Source organism: Macaca nemestrina, chromosome 4, assembly GCF_043159975.1.
Source record: "Macaca nemestrina isolate mMacNem1 chromosome 4, mMacNem.hap1, whole genome shotgun sequence".
Taxonomy (NCBI): Eukaryota; Metazoa; Chordata; class Mammalia; order Primates; family Cercopithecidae; genus Macaca; species Macaca nemestrina.
The window spans coordinates 150688654-150712689 of record NC_092128.1 but is presented as its reverse complement, the minus strand read 5'-3'; the positions used below and the strand labels follow the sequence as shown (position 1 = coordinate 150712689).

The following is a 24036-nucleotide window of genomic DNA, read 5'->3' as shown; positions in this document are numbered from 1 at the left end:
TCCACTATTTCTTTCTGGTAGAAATGAATGCCCAGGGGCAAACTTCCCAATGGTGGTCAACTCTCACTGCCCCAGCCCTCTGCTCCCTCTCCCTGTGGGCGCCTCCCTTTCTCTGGAGCGCCCCTGACCTGGGCCTGCCTTTCCTTCTCAGTGGGACCTTTCACCCGGTCCCCAACATTCCCATTATGAATATAAAAAGACCCAGATGGCTCGCTGGGAGAGGGATGGTTGGGACTGCCGTATCCCTGCCTGTGCCTGCACAGAGCCCTCATGTGGCCTTGTCACAGGCAGACTGGACTCCCCACGCCTTGACGTTGGGCTTGGCCACGTGACTCTCAGAAGTGGCCGGGGCCCAATGCTGAGCCTAGGCAAGAGAGCTCTTACGCTCAACTTCTCTCAAGCCACGGGTCTGGCAGGATAAACGACACACGCAGAGAGGACCACAGACGTGGAGCAGCTGACCCCTGGCCAGCCCGTCACTGCAGGAGCAAGGCCAGTGGGGGTCTGCACAGCCACCCAGCAGCCCTGCACGCCCCGAGATGCACACGGCGGCGGCTGGTTGTCACACAGCGGCTGCTCACCAGTGCAGCCTTGGGGTAGACAACTCCTTCTCTCACTCGCTCCCCCATATACCCACAATCTCGCCTCTGGGCTACAGACCCCTGGGTCCCAGCCTGGGCGTGACTTCCCGGGGTGCCTCCCAGGCACCCCAGACTCGAGTTATCAAAGCCCAGCACATGACCCTCTCTGACCCGGGTCTCAGGGACAGGGCCTCTGCCCAGCCCCCCCAAACCTGTCCTCACCCTTCCCTTCCCCTCTCATCTGCCTGCACCCCCAACACTGCCTCCCATCCAGTCTCCCTCCTAATGTGCACGCCCTGCCCCGCCTCCCCCCCTGCTGCCCCTGTGGCAGCCCCAGGCCACAACCCACTCTCACCTGGACAGCACAGCCTCCTAACTAGACTCCCTGATTTCCCTGGAGCCCCCACTCATTCTCTGTGCAGCACCAGACAGCTTTTTTTTTTTTTTTTTTTGGTAAGACAATTTCGCTCTTGTTGCCCAGGCTGGAGTGCAGTGGCATGATCTTGGCTCACCACAACCTCCACCTCCCAGGTTCAAGCGATTCTCCCGCCCCAGCCTCCCTAATAGCTGGGATTACAGGCGCCTGCTACCACACCCAGCTAATTTTTGTCTTTTCAATAGAATCAGGGTTTCACCAGGTTGGCCTGGCTGGTCTGGAACTCCTGACCTCAAGTGATCTGCCCATCTTGGTCTCCTAAAGTGCTGGAGTTACAGGCATGGGCCACCCTGCCCAGCCCAGACAGCTCATTTTAAAGTCAATCTGAGCATATCAATCTCCACATCCAACCTCACAGAGCTGCTCACTTTCCTTGGGGCCAACACGGAAGTCCTTCCCAAGCCCCACAGGACCTGCTTCCTTCCTGGCCCCAAGGCAGCTCTCTTGCCCCATCTCCAGAGTGGACTGAGCTGCAGCCAGTCCAGCCTTCTCATCAAACGGGGTAACGGCCTCAGGACCTCTGCTCCTACGGTTCCCTGCCCCCAGTTAGCCCAGCCCTTCCGTCTCATGCCTTGCTCAGATCTGCCTTCCCCAAGGGAGGCTCCAGCAGCCCCACCTGGCACATGCAGCATCACGGCCACTCACCCGGGGTCAGCGGCCGCTCCACGGCCCCGCCACGCGGTAGGTGCTCATCCTCCGAGAAGCTCGAGTCCTGGTTGGGTTCAAAGTCCTCCTCGGCCGCCATGCTCTCCATCAGCTTGCTCACGGCGCCCCCCTTGCCGCGGTTCTGGGGACAGAGCACGGCCGACAAATGACTTAGGACCTGGCACGGGGGTCCTGCCGAGCTAGGGACCCCTCTGGAAACCTGGAGCCACAATCAGGCCACAGGGGGAACTGTCACGTGCATGGCAGGGATCCCAGCTGAGGGCACCCCAGAGGCCAGGGGGAGGGTGAAATAGGCCTGAAACCCAGCTGGCCAGTGCTCAGTACTTGGTGCTCAATACTCAGTACTCTGTGCTCAGTATCAACACTCAGTGCTCAGCACTCACTACCACATCTCTGTTCATCACTACGGTGAGTGCCTCTGTTCCCTCCTTAAAGAAACTTAAGCAGCATCTCCAGCCACACCCAATGGACTTCAGGAAAAACCACTCGGGCAGGGGCTAGCAGGTGTGGGGAGTGGGCACACCATCATCTGCCACTCAGGCTAAGAAATTCACCCAAACCTGAGGGCCCTGTGAGGACCTGGTGCTGGGCTGGGGGCCTGTCACCCAGGTCTCCTGGTCTCTGTTCCAGTGTCCCCCATCCCCGCTAGAGCACGCATTTCCTGAGGACAGGAGCAGAGTCTCCAGTATCTCCTTATCCCTGGAGCACGGGGACGGCCAGGTCACCCCCATCACCTGCAACCTCTCTGAGCCACAGCTACAGGGAGGGTAAATACAGAGCAGCAGGTGGAGCCCCCTACCCTGACCACAGGAGCATGGCTGAGCCCCCCCAGGGTGCCCCACCAGGGCACCGCGAGCCTCACCTCCTTCTTCACCTCCTTCCCTTTGGCCTTGGCCTTGCTCCTCTTGGCAGCGGTCAGGGAGCTGGCGTGAGGAGCCCTAGCCTCAGAGGGCAAGGCGGGAGCTCGGGGCGGCGGCACCCCAGCTCCTGGCCCGGCCTCTTTCCCTTTCTTCTTCTGGAGGAGGAAGCAGCAGAGAGGAGCCATCAGAGGGCAGGGAAAGTACAGGCAGCAACCCTGTCCCCTTCACTCACTCCCCCAAGTTTTGTACCACCCCAAGTGTGCCCTCCCGGGAGGAACAAAACGTCCCTTCTCTCTCCCCCTGCAAGAGTTTTTGGTTTGGGTGTTTTTTTTTTTTTTTTTTTTGGAGACAGGGTCTCGCTTTGTTGCCCAGGCCAGAGGACAGTGGCATCATCACCACTAAATGCAGCCTCGACCTCCTGGGCTCAGGCAATCCTCCCACCTCAGTCTCCTGAGTAGCTGGACTACAGGTGCACACCACCACACCCAGCTAAATTTTTATTTTTATTTTTTTTAGAGACAGGGTCTTGCTATGTTGCCCAGGCTGGTCTCAAACTCCTGGCCTCAAGCAATCCTCCCGCCTTGGCCTTCCAAAGTGCTGGATTACAGGCTGTTTTTAATGTGTATTATCTTATTACTAGTATTACTTGTTGCCCCCTCTACCCAAAAAGACAACACTGAGGTGTATATATGTTGTGAGTTCCTCTCCAGTGACTCTCCTACCAACTCCACAGAGTCAGCTACTAGTAACAGCATGGTGTGGCCTTCTAGAACTTTCCACAAACACACACAACCCTGTAATTATGACGGCTATGCAGACACAACCATGCACACACAGTATTTAAAAAAAAAAAAAACAAAAAAAAACACCTACACACAGGTAGGAATTTACCAATAGTCCTGCCTTGCAACGTTTCCCCCGTAACACGACTGATACACATAAAAGGAGCTTCATTTTAACAGCAGCCTATTGAGCCAAGGTATGGAGAAACTGTAATTCATTTACTTTAACCACCCCCACGGTGAGAAGGACCTGTAGGCTGCCTCTGTTTTTTCACTCTCTGTTTTGTTGTTGTTTTTGAGACAGGGTCTCACTCTGTTGCCCAGCCTGGAGAGCCATGGTACAATGACAATTCACTGTAGCCTCAACTTCCTGGGTTCAAGTGATCCTCCTGCTTCAGCCTCCCAAGTCGCTGGGACTACAGACATGCACCGCCATGCCCAGCTAAAAAGTCTACACTTTCTAAAAAGGACATGTCTAAAACAAATGGCCATTAGCTGGGCATGGTGGGGGGTGCCTGTGATCTCAGCTACTTGGGTGGCTGAGGCAGAAGCATCACTTGCGTCCGGTAGGCAGAGGTTGCAGTGAGCCGAGATCGTGCCATTGCACTCCAGCCTGGGCAATAAAGCGAAACTCCATCTCAAAAATAAAATAAAGTTAAGAAAAAAAAACAAGGCTAGGCGTGGTGACTCATGCTTGTAATCCCAGCACTTTGGGAGGCCGAGGTGGGAGGATCACGAGGTCAAAAGATCGAGACTATCCTTGCTAACACGGTGAAACCCCGTCTCTATTAAAAATACAAAAAAATTAGCCGGGCGTGGTGGCGGGCGCCTGTAGTCCCAGCTACTCGGGAGGCTGAGGCAGGAGAATAGCTTGAAGTGGGAGGTGGAGGTTGCAGTCAGCCGAGATTGGGCCACTGCACTCCAGTCTGGATGACGGAGCAAGACTCTTTGTCAAAAAACAAACAAACAGAACAACAAAAAAAAACCAAATAACCAAGGCCAGGAGAGGTAGAAAAGTAATAAATAAAGATAATAATGGTCAAATGTTACCAAGACAACAACAGAAGTCACAGTGTCCGTATCCAAAATGAAAGTCAAAGCAAAGAGCACTAAAAGAAAGAAAAAATAGCGTGTTCTAGGGAAAAAGAGTATACAGTTTAATCCCCGTTTTGGGGGGGAAATATATACATGTATATGTGTGTGTGTGTGTGTGTGTGTGTGATTTTCTTGTTTCTGCTGAACTCTTTAATGCAAGTCATCCTTTTGGAATCAGAGGCATCTTAGGCGTTGAAGGAATATTAGTGGCGCTGTCCCCATATCTCTGGGATCTGTCATTAAGAAGATAGCTGCAGCTCCTGGTACATGTCCCTGCAGCTGTACCCACAAGGGAACAAAAGGAAATGACAGCAGAAAAAAAAAAAAAAAAAAAAAAGCCTGAGTGGATTTTTCTTTTCTTTATCTTCCAAATTACTGTTATAATCAGATAAAACCAGTAACTCTTTCTTTCCCTTTGATCAGAACACCCATGGCTGGGAGCCTTCCCCTACTTTTTTGCAAAAAAAATAAAATAAATAAGAAAATAACTTCCGACATGATAGAAGCTCTGTACACAAAACAGAGACGCTCACTGCTTTGGTAATTATGACAGCAAAACACCATCATCACCCAAACCACCAACCGCCAGCAGGGTCAGTGGTGGGAGACAGGCAGGCAGTGGGATGGCATTCAACCATTCAAAAATCCTGACAGCCAGGCGTGGTGGGGCTCACGCCTGTAATCCCAGCACTTTGGGAGGCCAAGGCAGGCGGATCACTTGAGACCAGGAGTTCAAGGCCAGCCCAGCCAACATGGTGAAATCCCATCTCTACTAAAAATACAAGAATTAGCCAGGCGCGAGGGCATGTGCCTGTAATCCCAGCTACTTAGGAAGCTGAAGCAACAGAATCTCTTGAACCCAGGAGGCAGAGGTTGCAGTGAGCTGAGGTTGCGCCACTGCACTCCAGTCACAAGAGTGAGACTCTGTCTCAAAAAACAAACAAAAATACCGATGGCCAGGCGTGGTGGCTTATGCCTGTAATCCCAGCACTGTGGGAGGCTAAGGCAGGAGGACTGCTTGAGCCCAGGGGGTCGAGACCAGCCTGGGCAACATAAGGAGACCCCACCCCATCTGCACAAAAATATGTATTTTTTTAATTAGTCAGACGTGGTGGTATACACCTGTAATCCCAGCACTTTAGGTGGTCGAGGCAGGAGGATCACTTGAGCCCAAGAGTTTGAACCAGCCTGAGCAACACAGTGAGACCGCTGTCCCCTTTTTTTTTTTTTTTTTTTTTTTTGAGACAGAGTCTCGCTCTGTCACCCAGGCTGGAGTGCAGTGGCACAATCTCGGCTCACTGAAACCTCCGCCTCCCAGGTTCAAGCAATTCTTCTGCCTCAGCCTCCCAAGTAGCGACTACAGGCACCCACCACCATGCCCAGCTAATTTTTTTGTATTTTTTTTAGTAGAGGCAGGGTTGCACCATATTGGCCAGGCTGGTCTCGAACTCCTGACCTCGTGATCTACCTGCCTTGGTCTCCCAAAATGCTGGGATTACAGGTATGAGCCATCACGCCTGGCAGAGACCACTATCTCTTATTAAAAAAAAAAAAATTAGCAAGGTGTGGTGGTGTGCACCTGTGGTCCCACCTACTCAGAGGAGACTGAGGCAGGAGAACTGCTTAAACTTGGAAATTCGAGGCTGCAGTGAGCTACAATTGCCATTGCACTCCAGACTGGGCAACAGAACAATATTCTGTCTCTTATAAATAAATACAATAAAAATATAGATAGAAGGCCGGGCGTGGTGGCTCGTGCCTGTAATCCCAGCACTTTGGGAGGCTGAGGTGGGCGGATCACCTGAGGTCAGGAGTTCAAGATGAGACTGCCCAATATGGCGAAACCTTGTCTCTATTGAAAACACAAAAGTTAGCCGGGCATGGTGGTGAACGCCTGTAATCCCAGCTACTCGGGAGGCTGAGGCAAGAGAATCGCTTGAACCTGGGAGGCAGAGGTTTCAGTGAACCAAGATCTCACCACTGTACTCCAGTCTGTGCAGTGGGACAGATTCTGTCTTTTTTTAAAAAAAAAAAAGGCTGGGCGCGGTGGCTCAAGCCTGTAATCCCAGCACTTTGGGAGGCCGAGACGGGCGGATCACAAGGTCAGGAGATCGAGACCATCCTGGCTAACACGGTGAAACCCCATCTCTACTAAAAAATAGAAAAAAAACTAGCCGGGCGAGGTGGTGGGCGCCTGTAGTCCCAGCTACTCGGGAGGCTGAGGCATGAGAATGGTGGGAACCTGGGAGGCGGAGCTTGCAGTGAGCCGAGATCGCGCCACTGCACTCCAGCCTGGGCAACAGAGCGAGACTCCGTCTCAAAAAAAAAAGAAAAGAAAAGAAAAGAAAAAGCCCGTCCCACGTGGCAGTACACATGCTCTAACACAGACTGAACTAAGTCTGGAAAGCAGAATACAGCCGGGCGCGGTGGCCCGTGACTGGAATCTCCGCACTTTGGGAGGCTGAGGTGGGCAGATCATTTGAGGTCAGGAGTTCGAGATCAACCTGACCAACATGGTGAAACCATGTTTCTACTAAAATACAAAAATTAGCTTGGCATGGTAGTGGGCATCTGTAATCTCAGCTACTCGGGAGGCTGAGGCAAGAGAGCTGCTTGCTTGAACCCAGGAGGCGGAGGCTGCAGTGAGCTGAGATCGCACCACTGCACTCCAGCCTGGAGGAAAGAGCAAGACTGTGTCTCAGAAAACAAACAAACAAACAAAAAGACTCTTCTATCTGTGAAACTGTAAAGAAGGAAAAACACATGTGCTAGTTTTGCTGTTGCACCTCAAGCTGTAAGTTACAGCCATGGTACCTGATTGCTTATAATAGAGGGTTTAGTATTATCCATGGTGGTCTTAGGCATCCACAGGGCTCCTTAGAACATATCCTCCACAGCTAAGGGGGGAATACTGTATGAAAGTATATTTCAAAAAAATGTTGGGCCGGGTGTGGTGGCTCACACCTATAATTTCAACCCTTTGGGAGGCTGAGGTGAGTGAACTGCTTGAAACCAGGAGTTCAAGACCAGCCTGGGCAACATAGTGAGATCCTGTCTCCACAAAAAATTTTTAAAAATTAGCCAGGCAGGCTGGGTGCGGTGGCTCATGCCTGTAATCCCAGCACTTTGAGAGGTCAAGGTGGGTGGATCACCTGAGGTCAGGAGTTTGAGACCAGCCTGGCCAACATGGAGAAGCCCTGCCTCTATTAAAAATACAAAAATTGGCCAGATGTACTGGTGTATGCCTGTAATCCCAGCTACTTGGGAGGCTGAGGCAGGATAATCGCTTGAACCCAGGAGGCAGACGTTGCAGTGAGCTGAGATCATGCCATTGCACTCCCGCCTGGGCAACAGAGCAAGACTCCGTCTCAAAAAAAAAAAAAAAATTAGCCAGGCATGTTGGTACACACGTATAGTCTTAGCTACTCCAGAGGCTGAGGTGGGAAGATCACCTGAGCCTGGGAGGTGGAGGCTGCAGTGAGCCATGACTGCACCACTGTATTCCAGCATGGGCAACAGAGGGAGACCCTGTCTCAAAAAACAAACAAAAAACATTAACAGTGTCTGTTCTTGGGATGCTGGGATGTGGGGTGATTTTCCTTGGGTGTTTGAGCCTCTGTTTGTCAACAAGGAATCCGTTCTGTTCCAGGTTCCTGCTACACTATCAAAAGGCAGACACTGGGTGAGCCTCTGGTATTATAGCTGGATATAATAGCTGGGTATTCAGCTGTTCAGATGCCAGGAATTGGAAACCTTGGGCTCCAACAGAAGGAACGCCTGGGAAACGCCCAAAGAGGCAGCGGTTAAGAAGACAGAACTGAAGCTATGTCCCCAGTGTTCGAAGCCCTGCTCTGTTAATCATTCGCTGCTGGAACCTTGGACAGATAGCTGTTCTTTTTGTTTTTGTTTTTGTTTTTTTTGAGACGGAGTCTCACTCTGTCGCCCAGGCTGAAGTGCAGTGGCGCAAACTCGGCTCACTGCAACCTCTGCCTCCCAGGTTAGAGATTCTCCTGCCTCAGCCTCCCGAGTAGCTGGGACTACAGGCGCCCGCCACCACGCCCGGCTAATTTTTTTTTTTATTTTTAGTAGAAATGGAGTTTCACCATGTTGACCAGGCTGGTCTTGAACTCCTGACCTCAGGTGATCTGCCCACCTCGGCCTCCCAAAGTGCTGGGATTACAGGCGTGAGCCACTGCATCCAGCGTTTTTCTTTATTTTGAGACAGAGTCTTGGGCTCTGTTGCCCAGGCTGGAGTGAGGCAGTACGATCATAGCTCACTGCAGCCTTTTTACCTCCTGGGCTCGAGCAATCTCTCTGCCTCAGCTTCCAGAATAGGTGGGACTACAGTAACTTGCCACCACCACTCTCAGCTAATTGTATTTTTTTTTTTTTTTTTGGGGTAGAGGCAGGGTCTTGCTATGTTGCCCAGGATAGTCTCAAAACTCCTGGCCTTAAGGGCTCCTCCCACCTCAAAGTGCTGGGATCGCAGGTGTGAGCCACCACAGCCAGTCTGGTGCCTGTCAGTATGTAAGCCACCTATAGAGTATGGTTCATAGGAGGAACCCACTTCACATGGTCCTGCATGTTAAGTGTGCGCGGTGAAGGGGTTAGAACATGTCTGGGCCTACTATGTGCTACTTGGTAGCATTGTTATTTTATTTTTGGAGACAGAGTCTCACTCTGTTGCCCAGGCTGGAGGGCAGTGGCGTGATCTCAGCTCACTGCAACCTCCGCCTCCTGGGCTCAAGAGATTCTCCTGCCTCAGCCTCCCGAGTAGCTGGGATTACAGGTGCCTGCCACCATGCCCAGCTAACTTTTGTATTTTTAGTAGAGACAGGATTTTGTCATGTTTGCCAGGCTGGTCTCAAACTTCTGACCTCAAGTGATCCACCGGCCTTGGCCTCCCAAAGTGCTGGGATCACAGGCATGAGCCACCGCGCCTGGCTGGATCATTATTATTATTGTTACTAATTGTTGACACCTGTCCTGCAAGGCCTTCAAAAACCTGAGATGGCCTCTGCCACAAGGAGACAAGAGCACAAATCCAAGGTGCCTATGGATGGTGCTTACATTGGTCCCTTCCTCACTACTACCCCTCTGTCAGGAAATCAATGTGACTCTCATCTTTTTTGTGATTTTTCTCTAGAATGTCATTGTTATTTGAGGGTTCGTCCTACATCCAGGGCTCAGGGTGGAGAGGCCCGAGTCAGAACACGGTCAAAACCTAGCTGTTAAGTCTGAACGCATCCAAATAAGAGGAGGAAGCAACTGGCCATTAGCTTCCCAGTGGCCAGTGCAAAAAGGGTAACAGGTCCAATTATCATAAAGTTGTCGAAAAGCGAGTTTTCTTACTCTGTGGTGTTCATAGAGAGAATTTAGGAAATCTGTAAATGGGTAGGAAAGAAAATCCCACCTGTATTTTCATATTTTAATCTTTTAAAAAAATGGGGTTTTCAGCCGGGTGCGGTGGCTCAAGCCTGTAATCCCAGCACTTTGGGAGGCCGAGACGGGCGGATCACGAGGTCAGGAGATCGAGACCATCCTGGCTAACATGGTGAAACCCCGTTTCTACCAAAAAATACAAAAAATTAGCCGGGTGTGGTGGCGGGCGCCTGTAGTCCCAGCTACTCGGGAGGCTGAGGCAGGAGAATGGCGTGAACCTGGGAGGCGGAGCTTGCAGTGAGCTGACATCCGGCCACTGCACTCCAGCCTGGGCGACAGAGCGAGACTCTATCTCAAAAAAAAAAAAAAAAAAAGGGGTTTTCCTTCAGGTGAGAGTAGAGGCCACAAACCACAAAAGTACCTGCAGTACTGGTGACTTTGCCACCTATGGAAACCACGGAGTCTTGCAGCACACAACAGTTAACTGCAGGGACCTTAAACCATCCTTTATACTCATTGCTTCAGAAGTACTGCACTAGCCGGGCGCAGTGGCTCACGCCTGGAATCCCAGCACTCTGAGAGGCTGAGGCAGGAGAACAGTTTGAAACCAGCCTGGGCAACGCAGCAAGACGTTGTCTATACTTAAAATTTAAAAATTAGCTGGGCATGGTGGTGTGCACCTGTAGTCCCAGCTACTCAGGAGTCTGAGGTGGGAGGACTGCTTGAGCCCAGGAGTTCAAGGTCACAGTGAACCATGATCACAGCACTCCCCTCTGGCCTGGGTGACAGAGTGAGACTCTGTCTCTAAAACATAAAATAATAAAATTTTAAGTATGGTATTTACTAGACCCACTGCCAGATGTGCTTATTAATTAAATACATCCCTAAAGGAACATATAGGTACCATATCACAGAAGGGTCTTTTCAATATTTTGATAACTGTGGTCAATATCACTGTCTTCCTTTGGGGTCCCAGGTTTTTTTTTTTTGTTTTTTTTTTTTTTTGAGACGGAGTCTCACTCTGCCGCCCAGGCTGGACTACAGTGGCACGATCTCGGCTCACTGCAAGCCCTGCCTCCCGGGTTCACGCCATTCTCCTGCCTCAGCCTCCTCCAAGTATTTTAGTCACTTTTTAAAGTCATCTTCTGAGACAGAAGAAGAGACAGTAAGGACCTCTCTAAGAAATGGGTGGTAAGCCGGGCGCGGTGGCTCACGCCTGTAATCCCAGCACTTTGGGAGGCAGGCGGATCACAAGGTCAGGAGATCGAGACCATCCTGGCTAACACAGTGAAACCCCGTCTCTACTAAAAATACAAAAAATTAGCCGGCCGCGGTGGCGGAGGCCTGTAGTCCCAGCTACTCAGAAGGCTGAGGCAGGAGAATGGCGTGAACCCCGGGTGCGGAGCTTGCGGAGAGCCGAGATCGCGCCACTGCACTCCAGCCTGGGCGACAGAGCCAGACTCCGTCTCAAAAAAAAAAAAAAAGAAAGAAAGAAATGGGTGGCCAAGCATGGTGGCCTCATGCCTGTAATCTCAGCATTTTGGGAGGTTGGGGCAGGAGAATCGCTGAAGGTCAAGAGTTCAAGATCAGCCCAGGCAACACGGCAAGAGCCCATCTCTACAAAAAATAAATTAGTCGGCTGCAGTGACATGTGCCTGAAAATCCAGCTATTTGGGAGGCTGGGGCAGGAGGACTGCTAGAGGCCAGGAGGTGAAGGCTGCAGTGAGCCATGATCAGGCCACTGTACTCCAGCCTGGTGACAGAGCAAGACTTGACTCTTAAGAAACAAAGGAACAGGTGCCCAGCTCCTCCTGGGGCTGAGTCCTAGCAGGGGCTCTGGGCGGGCCTGGAGCGGAGTCCGAGTCCGTTAACAGTGAAGCCGCTTCCCTAGGCTGGGAGGGGAGAGGGCCCCTCCCTCACGGAACCCCAGGGACCCTTCTGCGGCTCCCCTCCCCACGCGGCCCCTACCTTCCTGGGGTCCTTCCTGTCCTTTGCACGCCCGGTGTCCTTGCGCGGGCTCAGGGGGCCGCCCTTGGCGCAGCGGCTGGCCTTGGTGGCGGGCGCGGTGCTGGTGGGCGCTGGTGCAGCAGCTGAGGCGTCGTGCAGGAAGATGCGCTCGCTGCGGCGCCGCGTCCACAGGTCGTCGTCGCTGGCCTCGGGCCCCGCCTCGAAGCCAGGCTCCTTGGGACCCCGCAGCTTCCGGGCCTTGCGCCCCTTCTCCACCGCCAGCTTGGCCTTGTCCGGGCTGCTGGGGCCGGGGCCGCGGGCGCCAGGCGTGGGTGCGGCCAGGGAGGGTCCCGGTTCCCCCAGTCCCTTCTTGGGCCGCAGGAGCCCCGCAGGCGACCGCTTGCGCACCTTGACCTCGCTCTCCGAGTCGGTGTACTCGAACTCTGTTCCTGAACGCAGGAGGAGAGCGTGCTGGTCACAAGCTCGTGGGGACCCAACCCCATGGGCACCATTCCTCCCCCGCAGGACCTCCCCGCCGATGGCAGCGCTTCCCCCGTTTCCAGGAGAGGAAACTGAGGCCCAGAAAAGAAGGACTCACAAGGCCCACGCCTGTCCCTACTATGCCTGTCCTCACCCACCTCCGCTGCCCGGACACTGCTCCCAACCCCTCGCCCCATGGAAAGATCCTGGGCCCCTTGAGCTCCTCCGAGGCCCCATGTGACTTGTGGAAATCCCAAAAGCCAGGGCAGCTGGGCGGGGCGGGCCGGCCCCACACCTGCAGGGCAGCAGCCCTCTAAGGCAGGCAGGCGGGGAAACCCACAGAGAAGCCCCAAGTTCCACTCGCCTTCTCTCCCCTGTTCTTGGTGCTGCCTGTCAGAGCTGGGTGGTCCCAGGAATCGTCCACTCCCACTGCCCTCTCTACACGACAGGGCCACCCCAACAGCCCTCCTTCCACCCCAGGCCCCACCCATTGCACAGCCAAGGCCCTGCTTCCCTCTGTCCTGGATCCTGGGTCCCAGCCCCTGGGCTCCTTGAACGCACAGCCTCTTGAGCACAGGCCGCCCAGCACTTGCTCAGCACCTACCATCCCCACTCATTCCCAGCTGCAAGCTCTGCTCTCTGCCATCTCCTCTGCACAGAGCACCAGCTCCCCCGACCTCTCCTTGGAACAGCGCTAAGTCCTTCAGAAGGAGACCCACCCCACACCCCGGGAAGTCCTCTCTGGCCACACCTCTGTTGTCACAGGCAATGCCACACCTTAGCATTTCTGTCCATGCCCAGGTCCCAGCTTATCCCAGCCTGCCCTGCCCCTGGGAAGCAGATCCCTGAATTCTCTGAGATCTCCAGCTAAAGCCCCAGGTCAGAGCTGGTATCCAGGAAGAGCGTGTGAGTGAGGTGTGGGCGGCACTGCTCCCCAGGACAGGGGCTCCAAGGTGCCTTCACTCAGGGATGCAATCTGTGTGAGAGTCCCTTGTGTTAACAACCTCAGGGAGAGCCAGTGGTCTGCCTTAAATCCTCCAGCACAGGAGCCGAAAAGCCAAGGCCCAATCCCAGGCCTACTGACCCCAGGGACAGCTGTGAGAGACTTGCCCTGCACTGTGCCGGTAGAGGAAGTCACAGCAACAGGGGCCGGCGGGGGCTGCCCAGTGGGAAAGAGTCACCGGCAAAGTGTAATGATCCTATTCGTTAATTTTTTTTTTTTTTTCTTGAGACGGAGTCTTGCTTTGTCACCCAGGCTGGAGCACAGTGGTGCGATCTCAGCTCACTGCAAGCTCTGCCTCCCGGGTTCACGCCATTCTCCTGCCTCAGCCTCCTGAGTAGCTGGGACTACAGGCGCCCGCCACCATGCCCGGCTACATTTGTTTTTTTTTTTTTTAGTAGAGACGGGGTTTCACTGTGTTAAGCAGGCTGGTCTCGAACTCCTAACCTTGTGATCCACCCGCCTTTGCCTCCCAAAGTGCTGGGATTGCAGGCGTGATCGTTAATATTTTGCCAACAGACTTTCCAACTTCCCACGGTGCAGGGAGGCAGCAAGGGGCTTTTGAGGCTGATGTGGGTGCAGGCCACAAGCCTGAGTGCTCTGCTCTGGGTGTGACGGAATGAGGCACCACCCGGTAACAGTCCCCCCAGAGATCCACTGGAACACCTGGCTTCCATAATCCCTCACAGGCCCATTGTGTATCGTTCAGGGAGGGACAGTGGACAGAGACGAGGCTCATGTGGAATGCAGAGAGTGAAGTCACAGGAGGCACATCCCCCTGCACCTTCTACCCTGGCACTAGACACGGTCTTCTTGGCACACACAGCAGGGAAGGTGGGGCCCACATGGAAAAGAAATAGAGTCCCACTGACCTCAGCACCAGGAAAGAGAAGTCTAGAAACTGGCAACACAGAAGAGAGTAGAAAGGGAGCCAGAGGCCGGGTGCGGGGGCTCACGCCTGTAACCCCAGCACTTTGGGAGGTCAAGGCGGGCGGATCACCTGAGGTCAGGAGTTCAAGACCAGCCTGGCCAACATGGTGAAACCCTGTCTCTACTAAAAATACAAAAATTAGCCGGGCACGGTGGAGTGCGTCTATAGTCCCAGCTACTTGGGAGGGTGAGGCAGGAGAATCACTTGAACCTGGAGGCAGAGGTTGCAGTAAGCAGAGATTATACCACTGCATTCCAGCTTGGGCGACAGAGTGAGAATCTGACTAAAAAAAAAAAAAAAAAATTGGGAGCCAGAGGCCGGGCGCGGTGGCTCACACCTGTAATCTCAGCACTTTGGGAGGCCAAGGCGGGTGGATCACAAGGTCAGGAGTTCGAGACCAGCCTGGCCAATAGGAGGAAACCCCATCTCCAATAAAAATACAAAAATTAGCCAGGCATGGTGGCGCACACTGTAGTCCCAGCTACTCAAGAGGCTGAGGCAGGAGAAATGCCTGAACCCAGGAGGCAGAGGTTGCAGTGAGCTGAGATCGTGCCACTGCACTCCAGTCTGGGTGACAGAGTGAGACTCCATCTCAAAAAAAAAAAAAAAAATTAGAAAGGGAGCCAGAGAGGGGTCCCCATGTGCTCTCTCTCTCCCCCATGTCTCTGAATGGCCCTGAAACTACCTACACACAGAATAGACTCCAAGCAGCCCAGGGCTCAGCAAAAAGTGATCTGAACAGAGGCCAAAGACACCACCCAAGAAACTGGACTTCAAGCCCTACCAAGGAAATATCTGCTAAAATAAAGGAGATAATACTCACTGGAAAAAAAAAAAGGCAGCCATTCTGACTCTCCACCACCTCAGCCCCACAATGTCTAAGATACAATCCAAAATTACGAGACAAGGCCAGGCACGGTGGCTCACACCTGTAATCCCAGCACTTTGGGGAGGTCAAAGTGGGCAGATCACTTGAGGTGAGAAGTTTGAGACCAGCCTGGCCAACATGGCAAAACCCCATCTCTACAAAAAATACAAAAATTATCTGGGCGTGGTGGCATGCATCTGTAATTCCAGCTACTTGGGAGGTTGAGGCACAAGAATCACTTGAACCCAGGAGGCAGAGTTTGCAGTGAGCAGAGATCACACCACTGCACTCCAGCCTGGGCAACAGAGCGAGACTCTGTCTCAAAAAAAAAAATTACTAGACAAATGAAGAACCAAGAAAATGCATCACATTCCAGAGAGAAAACAAAAGCAACTGAACCTGACCCTGAGATGAACCACATGTTGGAACGAACAGCCAAGGCTTCTGAAATCCTCAAAGAGGTAAAATAAAACTTGTTTTCAATGCATGAAAATCTCACCAGAGAAATAGGAAGGACTAACAGAAACAACAGAAAAGAACCAAATGAACCAACTTTAAGTACAGAACTGGCTAGGCACAGCAGTTCACACCTGTAATCCCGGAACTTTGGGAGACTGAGGCGGGAGGATCCCTTGAGGTCAGGAGGTCATGAGTTCAAGACCAGCGTGGGCAACATAGTGAGACTCTGTCTCTACAAAAAATACAATAATTAGCCAGTCATGGTGGCACGCACCTGTGGTCCCAGCTACTCAGGAGGCAGAGGTGGGAGGATCACCTGAGCCCAGGAGGTTGAGGCTTCAGTGAGCCATGATTGTGCTCCTACATTCCAGCCTGGGTGACAGAGCAAGACCCTGTCTCAAACAACACAAAGAAATTATAAAACTAAGAAGTACAATTTCAGAAATAAAAAATCCATAGAAGGGATCTAAGAGCTGAATGGATATGATTAAGAGAAAAGTAAGGCCGGGCGCGGTGGCTCACACCTGTAATCCCAGCACTTTGGGAGGCCAAGATGGGCGGATCACAAGGTCAGGAGATCGAGACCATCCTGGCTAACACGGTGAAACCCCGCCTCTACTAAAAATACAAAAAATTAGCTGGGTGTGGTGGCGGGCGCCTGTAGTCTCAGCTACTCAGGAGGCTGAGGCAGGAGAATGGCGTAAACCCAGGAGGCGGAGCTTGCAAAGTAAGCAGAGATCACGCCACTGCAGTCCAGCCTGGGCAACAGAGCGAGACTCCATCTCAATAAAAAAAAAAAAGAGAGAAAAGTGAGTTTGTGAGTTTGGGTGTGGGGGAACCAGCCTCAGAGACCTGTCAGATAACAAATGGTCAAATGTATGTTAAACAGGAAAAGAAAGAATAAGAAAAAATGCTTGAAGATTTGTTTTTCCTCAATAGCTGAAATCTTCCCAAATTTGATGACAAACAGAAACTTGCAGATGTAGGGTATCAGATGAACACCAAGCAAAATAAACACAAACAACTTTGTCACGAGGCATGCCACAGTCAAATGGCTGACAAAGATAAACACGAACCCCCAGGAATAACAAGAAAAATGTAACCTATGACTTCCAAAACAATCACTTGATTAATGGCAAACTTCTCATCAGAAACCAGAGACCAGAAGAGAGTAGAATATCTTCTAAGTGCTCAAAGAAAAGGAAAAAAAAACTGTCAACCCCAAATTCTATATCCAGTAAAAACATCATTCATGGTGAAATAGGAACATTTTCAGGTAAAAGAACACTAAGAGGCCGGGCGTGATGGCTCATGCCTGTAATCCCAACCACTCGGGAGGCTGAGGCAGGAGAATCACTTGAACCCAGAAGGTGGAGGTTGCAGTAAGTCAAGATCGCGCCATTGCACTCCAGCCTGGGTGACAGAGTGAGACTGTCTCAACAACAACAACAAAAAAGGAACACCAAGAAAATTCCTCACCAGCAGCTCTACAAGGCAAAACTGCTAAATGAAGTTCTTTGGGCTGAAACTGCAGGAAAACTGGAATCCTCAGACAAGAATGAAAAGCAACAGAAATAATAAATATCTGAATAAATACAAAAGACTTTGTTCACTTTTCCTCTTAATTTCCTTATAAGCCATTTAAATCATTAAAACTAAGCTTGTGGCCGGGTGCGGTGGCTCATGCCTGTAATCCCAGCACTTTGGAAGGTTGAGGCAGGTGGAGCATGAGCTCAGGAGTTCAAGACCAGCCTGGCCAAGATGGTGAAATCCCGTCTCTACTAAAAATAAAAAAATTAGCCAGGCGAGGTGGCAGGTGCCTGTAATCCCAGCTACTTGGGAGGCTGAGGCAGGAGAATCGCTTGAACCCAGGAGGCAGAGGTTGCAGTGAGCTGAGATCACACCACTCCACTTCAGCCTGGGTGACAGAGTAAGACTCTGCCTAAAAAAAAAAAAAAAAAATGGCCGGGCGCGGTGGCTCAAGCCTGTAATCCCAGTACTTTGGGAGGCCGAGGCGGGTGGATCATGAAGTCAGGAGATCGAGACCATCCTGGCTAACATGGTGAAACCCCGTCTCTACTAAAAATACAAAAAACTAGCCGGGCGTGGTGGCGGGCGCCTGTAGTCCCAGCTACTCGGAGGCTGAGGCAGGAGAATGGCGTAAACCCGGGAGGCGGAGCTTGCAGTGAGCCGAGATCGCACCACTGCACTCCAGCCTGGGTGACACAGCGAGACTCCGTCTCAAAAAAAAAAAAAAAAAAAAAAAAAACACTAAGTTTGTAACATCGTCTTCAGGGGTTGATACCATGCGAAGAAGTATTACATATAATATAAAATATGAGGTATGATAAAGACTGATAAAGTTGCAAGATTTCTGTATTTTATGTGAAAAAAAACACACGATATGTGGATGTAAAATAAAACACATGATAAGTGGATGTAAAAAGTTAGGAATGTATATTGTTATCTCTATTTTCTATTTTTAAAAATGACAAAATGATACTGAGAAAGCTAACAGGAAAATTAAAATGGAATTCTTAAACATATTCAAATAAATCTGTTTAAAAGGCAGCAAAGGAGAACCAAAAATTAGACAAAAAACTAAAGACTAAGACACTAATACATTGAAAGGCAAAGCATGAAAAAGGTGTACCATGCAAACAGGAACCAAGAGAGCTGGAGTGGCTATACTAACAACAAACCAAATAGACTTTTTAAGACAAAAATTGTTACTAGCAACAAAGAAGAACATTCTAAAATGATAAAAGGGGCCAAGCGTGGTGGCGCAGGCCTGTAATCCCAGCACTTTGGGAGGCCAAGGTGGGCGGATCAGCTGAGGTCAGGACCAGCCTGGGCAACAGGCAGAGAGAGGTTGCAGGGAGCTGAGAGCGTGTCACTGCACTCCAGCCTGGGCAACACCGTGTTTAAAAAGAAAAAAAGAGTTGGGCGCAGTGGCTCACGCCTGTAATCCCAGCATTTTGGAAGGCCGAGGCGGGCAGATCACCTGAGGTCGGGAGTTTGAGACCAGCCTGACCAACGTGGAGAAACTCCATCTCTACTAAAAATACAAAACTAGCCGGGCGTGGTGGCGCATGCCTGCAATCCCAGCTACTTGGGAGGCTGAGCAGGAGAATCGCTTGAACCTGGGAGGCAGAGGTTGTGGTGAGCCGAGATCATGCCACTGCACTCCAGCCTGGGCAACAAGAGCAAAACTCCGTCTCAAAAGAAAAAAAAAAAAGGCATTCTGACTCTCCACCACCTCAGCCCCACAACGTCCAAGACACAATCCAAAATTACTAGACAAGGCCAGGCACGATGGCTCACACCTGTAGTCCCAGCACTTTGGGAGCCCAGTGAGGGCAGATAGATTACTTGAGGACAGGAGTTCGAAACCAGCCTGGGCAACAGAGCGAGACCTCTTCTCCACAAAAAATTGCAACTGTTTTGGGGCTCCATGAACAATGCTCATATAAGATGGGAAACTTCACTGATAAATGTGTTGTTTTTCTTTTCTTTTTTTTTTTTTGAGATGGAGTCTCACTCTATTGCCCAGGCTGAAGTGCAGCGGTGCAGTCTTGGCTCACTGCAACCTCTGCCTCCCGGGCTCAAGCGATTCTCATGCTACAGCCTCCCAAGAAGCTGAGATTACAGGTGCCCACAACCACGCCTGGCTAATTTTTATATTTTTAGTACAGATGGGCTTTCCCCATGTTGGCCAGGCTGGTCTCGAACTCCTGACCTCTGATGGTCCATCTGCCTTGGCCTCCCAAAGTGCTGGGATTACAGGCGCGAGCTATCATGCCTGACTCGATGTATGTTCTCTTTTAGACAGAGTGTCACTCTTGTCACCCAGGCTGAAGTGCACTGCAATGGCCCGATCTCTGCTCACTGCAAACTCCGCCTCCCAGGTTCAAGTGATTCTCCTGTCTCAGCCTCCAGAGTAGCTGGGATTACAGGCGCCCACCACCACACCTGGATAATTTTGTATTTTTAGTAGAGATGGGGTTTCACCATGTTGGTCAGGCTGGTCTCGAACTCCTGACCTCAAGTGATCCAGCCACCTCGGCCTCCCAAAGTGCTGAGATTACAGGCGTGAGCCACCGCACCCAGCCGTATGTTCTTTATATAGCAAGGAAGAAAACAAAAAGCGTGTGTTGACTGCTCCACTAACCGGCCTTCCTCATCTCTCTCCCTTCTCCTTGGGCCTCCCTATTCCCTGAAGCACAACAATATTGAAATTAGGTCAATTAATCCTACAATGGCCTCTAAATGTTCAAGTGAATTGAAGAGTCACATGTCTCTCACTTTTAATTGAAAGCTAGAGGCCAGGCGCGGTGGCTCAAGCCTGTAATCCCAGCACTTTGAGAGGCCGAGACTGGCGGATCACGAGGTCAGGAGATCGAGACCATCCTGGCTAACACCGTGAAACCCCGTCTCTACTGAAAAATACAAAAAACTAGCCAGGCGAGGTGGCGGGCGCCTGTAGTCCCAGCTACTCGGGAGGCTGAGGTAGGAGAACGGCATGAACCCGGGAGGCGGAGCTTGCAGTGAGCTGAGATCTGGCCACTGCACTCCAGCCTGGGTGACAGAGTAAGACTCGGAGTCAAAAAAAAAAAAAAAGGAAGCTAGAAATGATTAAACTTAGGGAAGAAGGCTTAAGCCAGTCAAAAGCTGAGATAGCCTAAAAGCAAGGCCTCTTGTGCCAAACAGTTAGCCAGGCTACGAATGCAAAGAAAAAGTTCTCGAAGGAAATTTAAAGTGCTCTGGTGAACACACAAATAAGAAAGTGAAACAGCTCATTGCTAACATGGAGAAAGTCTGTGTGATCTGGAGAGAAGATCAAACCACCCTCAATATTCCTTTAAGCCAAAAGCCAAATCCTCATCCACAGCAAGGCCCCAACTCTCTTCAATTCTGTGAAGGCCGAGAGAGGTGAGGAAGCTGCAAAGGAAAAGTCTGAAGCCAGGAGAGTCTGTCTCATGAGGTGTAAGGAAAGAAGCTGTCAGTCGGGCGCAGTGGCTCACGCCTGTCATCCCAGTACTTTAGGAAGCCAAGGCGGGCGGATCATTTGAAGTCAGGAGTTCGAGACCAGCCTGGCCAATGTGGTGAAACCCCACATCTACTAAAAAAATACAAAAATTAGCCAGGCGTGGTGGCGGGTGCCTGTAATCCCAGCTACTGGGGAGGCTGAGGCAGGAGAATCACTTGAACCCGGGAGGCAGAGGTTGCAGTGAGCTGAGATTGCACCACTGTGTTCCAGCCTGGGCAACAGAGTGAGATCTCCATCTCAGAGAAAAAAAAAAGTAAAGAAGCCGTCTCCATAACATAAAAATGCAAGGACAAGCAGCCAGTGTTGATGGAGAAGCTGCAGCGAGTTCTCCAGAAGATCCAGCTAGGGTCACTGATTAAAGTGGCTACACCAACCAACAGATTTGCAATGTGGACACAACAGCCTTCCACTGAAAGCAGATGCCATCTAAGGCTTTCATCGATAGAGAGGAGAAGTCAGTGCCTGGTTTCAAAGCTTCAAAGGACAGCCCGACTCTTGTTGGGGGCTAATGCAACTGGGGACTTTTAAGTTGAAGCCAATGCTCATTTACCATTCTGAAAACCCCAGGGTCCTTAAGAATGATGCTAATCTCCTCTGCCAGTGCTCTTACCAGTGGAACAACAGGCCGGGCGCGGTGGCTCATGCCTGTCATCCCAGCACTGTGGGAGGCTGAGGCAGGTGGATCACAAGGTCAGGAGATCAAGATCATCCTGGCTAACACGGTGAAACCCTGTCTCTACTAAAAATACAAAAACAGTTAGCTGGGCATGGTGGGGGGCGCCTATAGTACCAGCTACTCGGGAGGCTGAGGCAGGAGAATGGCATGAACCCAGGAGGCGGAGCTTGTAGTGAGCCGAGATCGTGCCACTGCACGCCAGCCTGGGTGACAGAGCGAGACTCCGTCTCAGAAAGGAAAAAAAAAAAAAAAAAAGGCAACAACAAAGCCTTGGTAACAGCACCTCAGTTCACAGCATGATTTACTGAATATTTTAAGCCTGCTGTTGAGACCTATTGTTCAGGAAAAAAAATTCATTTCAAAATATTACTGCTCATTGACAATGTACCTTGTCATCCAAGAGCTCTGAGGGAGATGTACAAGGAGATGAATGTTGGTTCCATGCCTGCTAGCCCAGCGCCCATTCTGTAGCCCATAGATCAAGGAGTAATTTTGACTTTCAAGTCTCATTACTTAAGGAATATAATTTGTAAGGCTATAGCTGCCACGGATGATGATTCCTCTGATGGATCTGGGCAAAGTAAATGGAAAATCTTCTGGAAAGAATTCACTATTCTAGGCCAGGTGCAGTGGCTCACGCCTGTAACCCCAGCACTTTGGGAGGCCAACGCAGGTGGATCATTTGAGGCCAAGAGTTCCAGACCAGCCTGGCCGACATGGCAAAACCCTGTCTCTACTAAAAATACAAAAATCAGCCGGGCATGGTGGCAGGCACCTGTAATCCCAGCTACTCGGGAGGCTGAGGCACAAGAATCGCTTGAACAAGGGAGGCGGAAGTTGCAGTGAGCCGAGATCACACAACGCTGCATTCCAGCCTGGGCGACACAGCGAGACTCAATTTCAAAAAAAAAAAAGAAGTTGATTCCAACCCTCGTGGACAACTATGAAAGGCGCAAGCCTTCACTGGAGGAAGTTACTGCAGACGTGGTGGAAACAGCAAGAGAACTCAGGTTAGAATGAAGCCTGGAGATGGGACTGAATTGTTGCAATGTCATGATCAATTTTAAAAGATGAGGAGCTACTTTTTATGGAGGAGCAAAGAAAGTGATTTCTTGAGATGGCATCCACTCCTGGTGAAGACGCTGTGAACACTGTTGAAATGACAAAGCATTTAGAATACTGCATAAGCTTAGACGATAAAGCAGGGGCAGGGTTTCAGACGACTGCCTCCAATGTTGAAAGAAGTCCTGTAGGTAAAACGCTATCAAACAGTATTGCATATTACAGAAAAATCTTCCTTGAGAGAGTCAATCGATGCAGCAAACTTCGCTGTTATCTCATTTGAAGAAATTGCCACGGCCACCCCAACCTTCAGCAACCACAACCCTAATCAGTAAGCAGCCATCAGCATCGAGGCAAGGCCCTCCACCAGCAAAAAGATTACAGCTCACTAAAGGCTCGGATGATCATTAGCATTTTCGGCAATAAACTATTTTTAAATTAAGGTACGTACAGTGTTTTCTTAGACATAATGCTATGACAGCCGGGCGCGGTGGCTTATGCCTGGAATCCCAGCACTTTGCGAGGCCGAGGTGGGCAATCACCTGAGTTCAGGAGTTCGAGATCAGTCTGGTCAACATGGGGAAATCCTGTCTCTATTAAAAATACAGGCCGGGCGCAGTGGCTCACTCCTGTAATCCCAGCACTTTGGGAGGCCGAGACAGGCAGATCACGACGTCAGGAGATTGAGACCATCCTGGCTAACACGGTAAAACCCCATCTCTACTAAAAATACAAAAAATTAGCCAGGCGTGGTGGTGGGCGCCTGTAGTCTCAGCTACTCGGGAGGCTGAGGCAGGAGAATGGTGTGAACCTGGGAGGCGGAGCTTGCAGTAAGCCGAGATTGTGCCGCTGCACTCCAGCCTGGGCGATACAGCGAGACTCTGTCTCAAAAAATAAATAAATAAATAAATAAAAATACAAAAATTAGCCAGGCGTAGTGGTGTGTGCTTATAATCCCAGTTACTCGGGAGCCTGAGACAGGAGAATCACTTGAACCCAGGAGGTAGAGATTGCAGTGAGCAGAGATTGCGCAACTACATTTCAGCCTGGGTGACAAAGCGAGACTCGATCTCAAAAAAAAAAAAAAAAAAAGACAATACTATTGCACACTTAAGAGACTACAGGATAGTGTAAACATATGCTTTTTGTTTGGTCTTTTATTTTTATTTATTTATTTATTCTTTTTTTGAGATAGAGTCTTGCTCTGTCACCCAGGCTGGAGTGCAGTGGCGTGATCTCGGCTCACTGCAAGTTCCGCCTCCCAGCTTCACACCATTCTCCTGCCTCAGCCTCCCGAGTAGCTGGGGCTACAGGCGCCCGCCACCACGCCTGGCTAATTTTTTGTAATTTTTTGTAGAGATGGGGTTTCACCATATTAACCAGGATGGTCTCAATCTCCCGACCTCGTGATCTGCCTGCCTCGGCCTCCCAAAGTGCTGGGGTTACAGGCATGAGCCACTGTGCCTTGCCTGGTCTTTTATTTTTGAGACAGGGTCTCATTTTGTTGCCTAGGTTTGAGTGCAGTGGCGCAATCTCGGCTCACTGCAGCCTCGACCTCCCAAGCTCCAGTGATCCCACTGCATCAGCCTCCCAAGTATCTGGGACCAGAGGTGCATGCCTGGCTAATTTTTCTGTTTATTTTTTTGTAGAGATGGGGTCTTGCCCTGCTGCCCAGGCTGGTCTTGAACTACTGAGCTCAAGCAATCCTCCTGCCTTGGCCTCCCAAAGTGCCGAGATTATAGGTGTGAGCCACCATGCATG

General features: G+C 51.0%; 1 protein-coding gene across 1 annotated transcript in view; it reads right to left on the bottom strand.

Moving 5' to 3' along the window:
* The window catches only part of LOC105497371 (trinucleotide repeat containing 18), a 124623-nt gene that overhangs the window by 19631 nt on the left and 80956 nt on the right, over positions 1 to 24036 (bottom strand). The window contains 3 exon segments of the mRNA XM_071095381.1: positions 1663 to 1804; positions 2546 to 2698; positions 11771 to 12198. Coding sequence (XP_070951482.1) covers positions 1663 to 1804; positions 2546 to 2698; positions 11771 to 12198 — 723 coding nt within the window.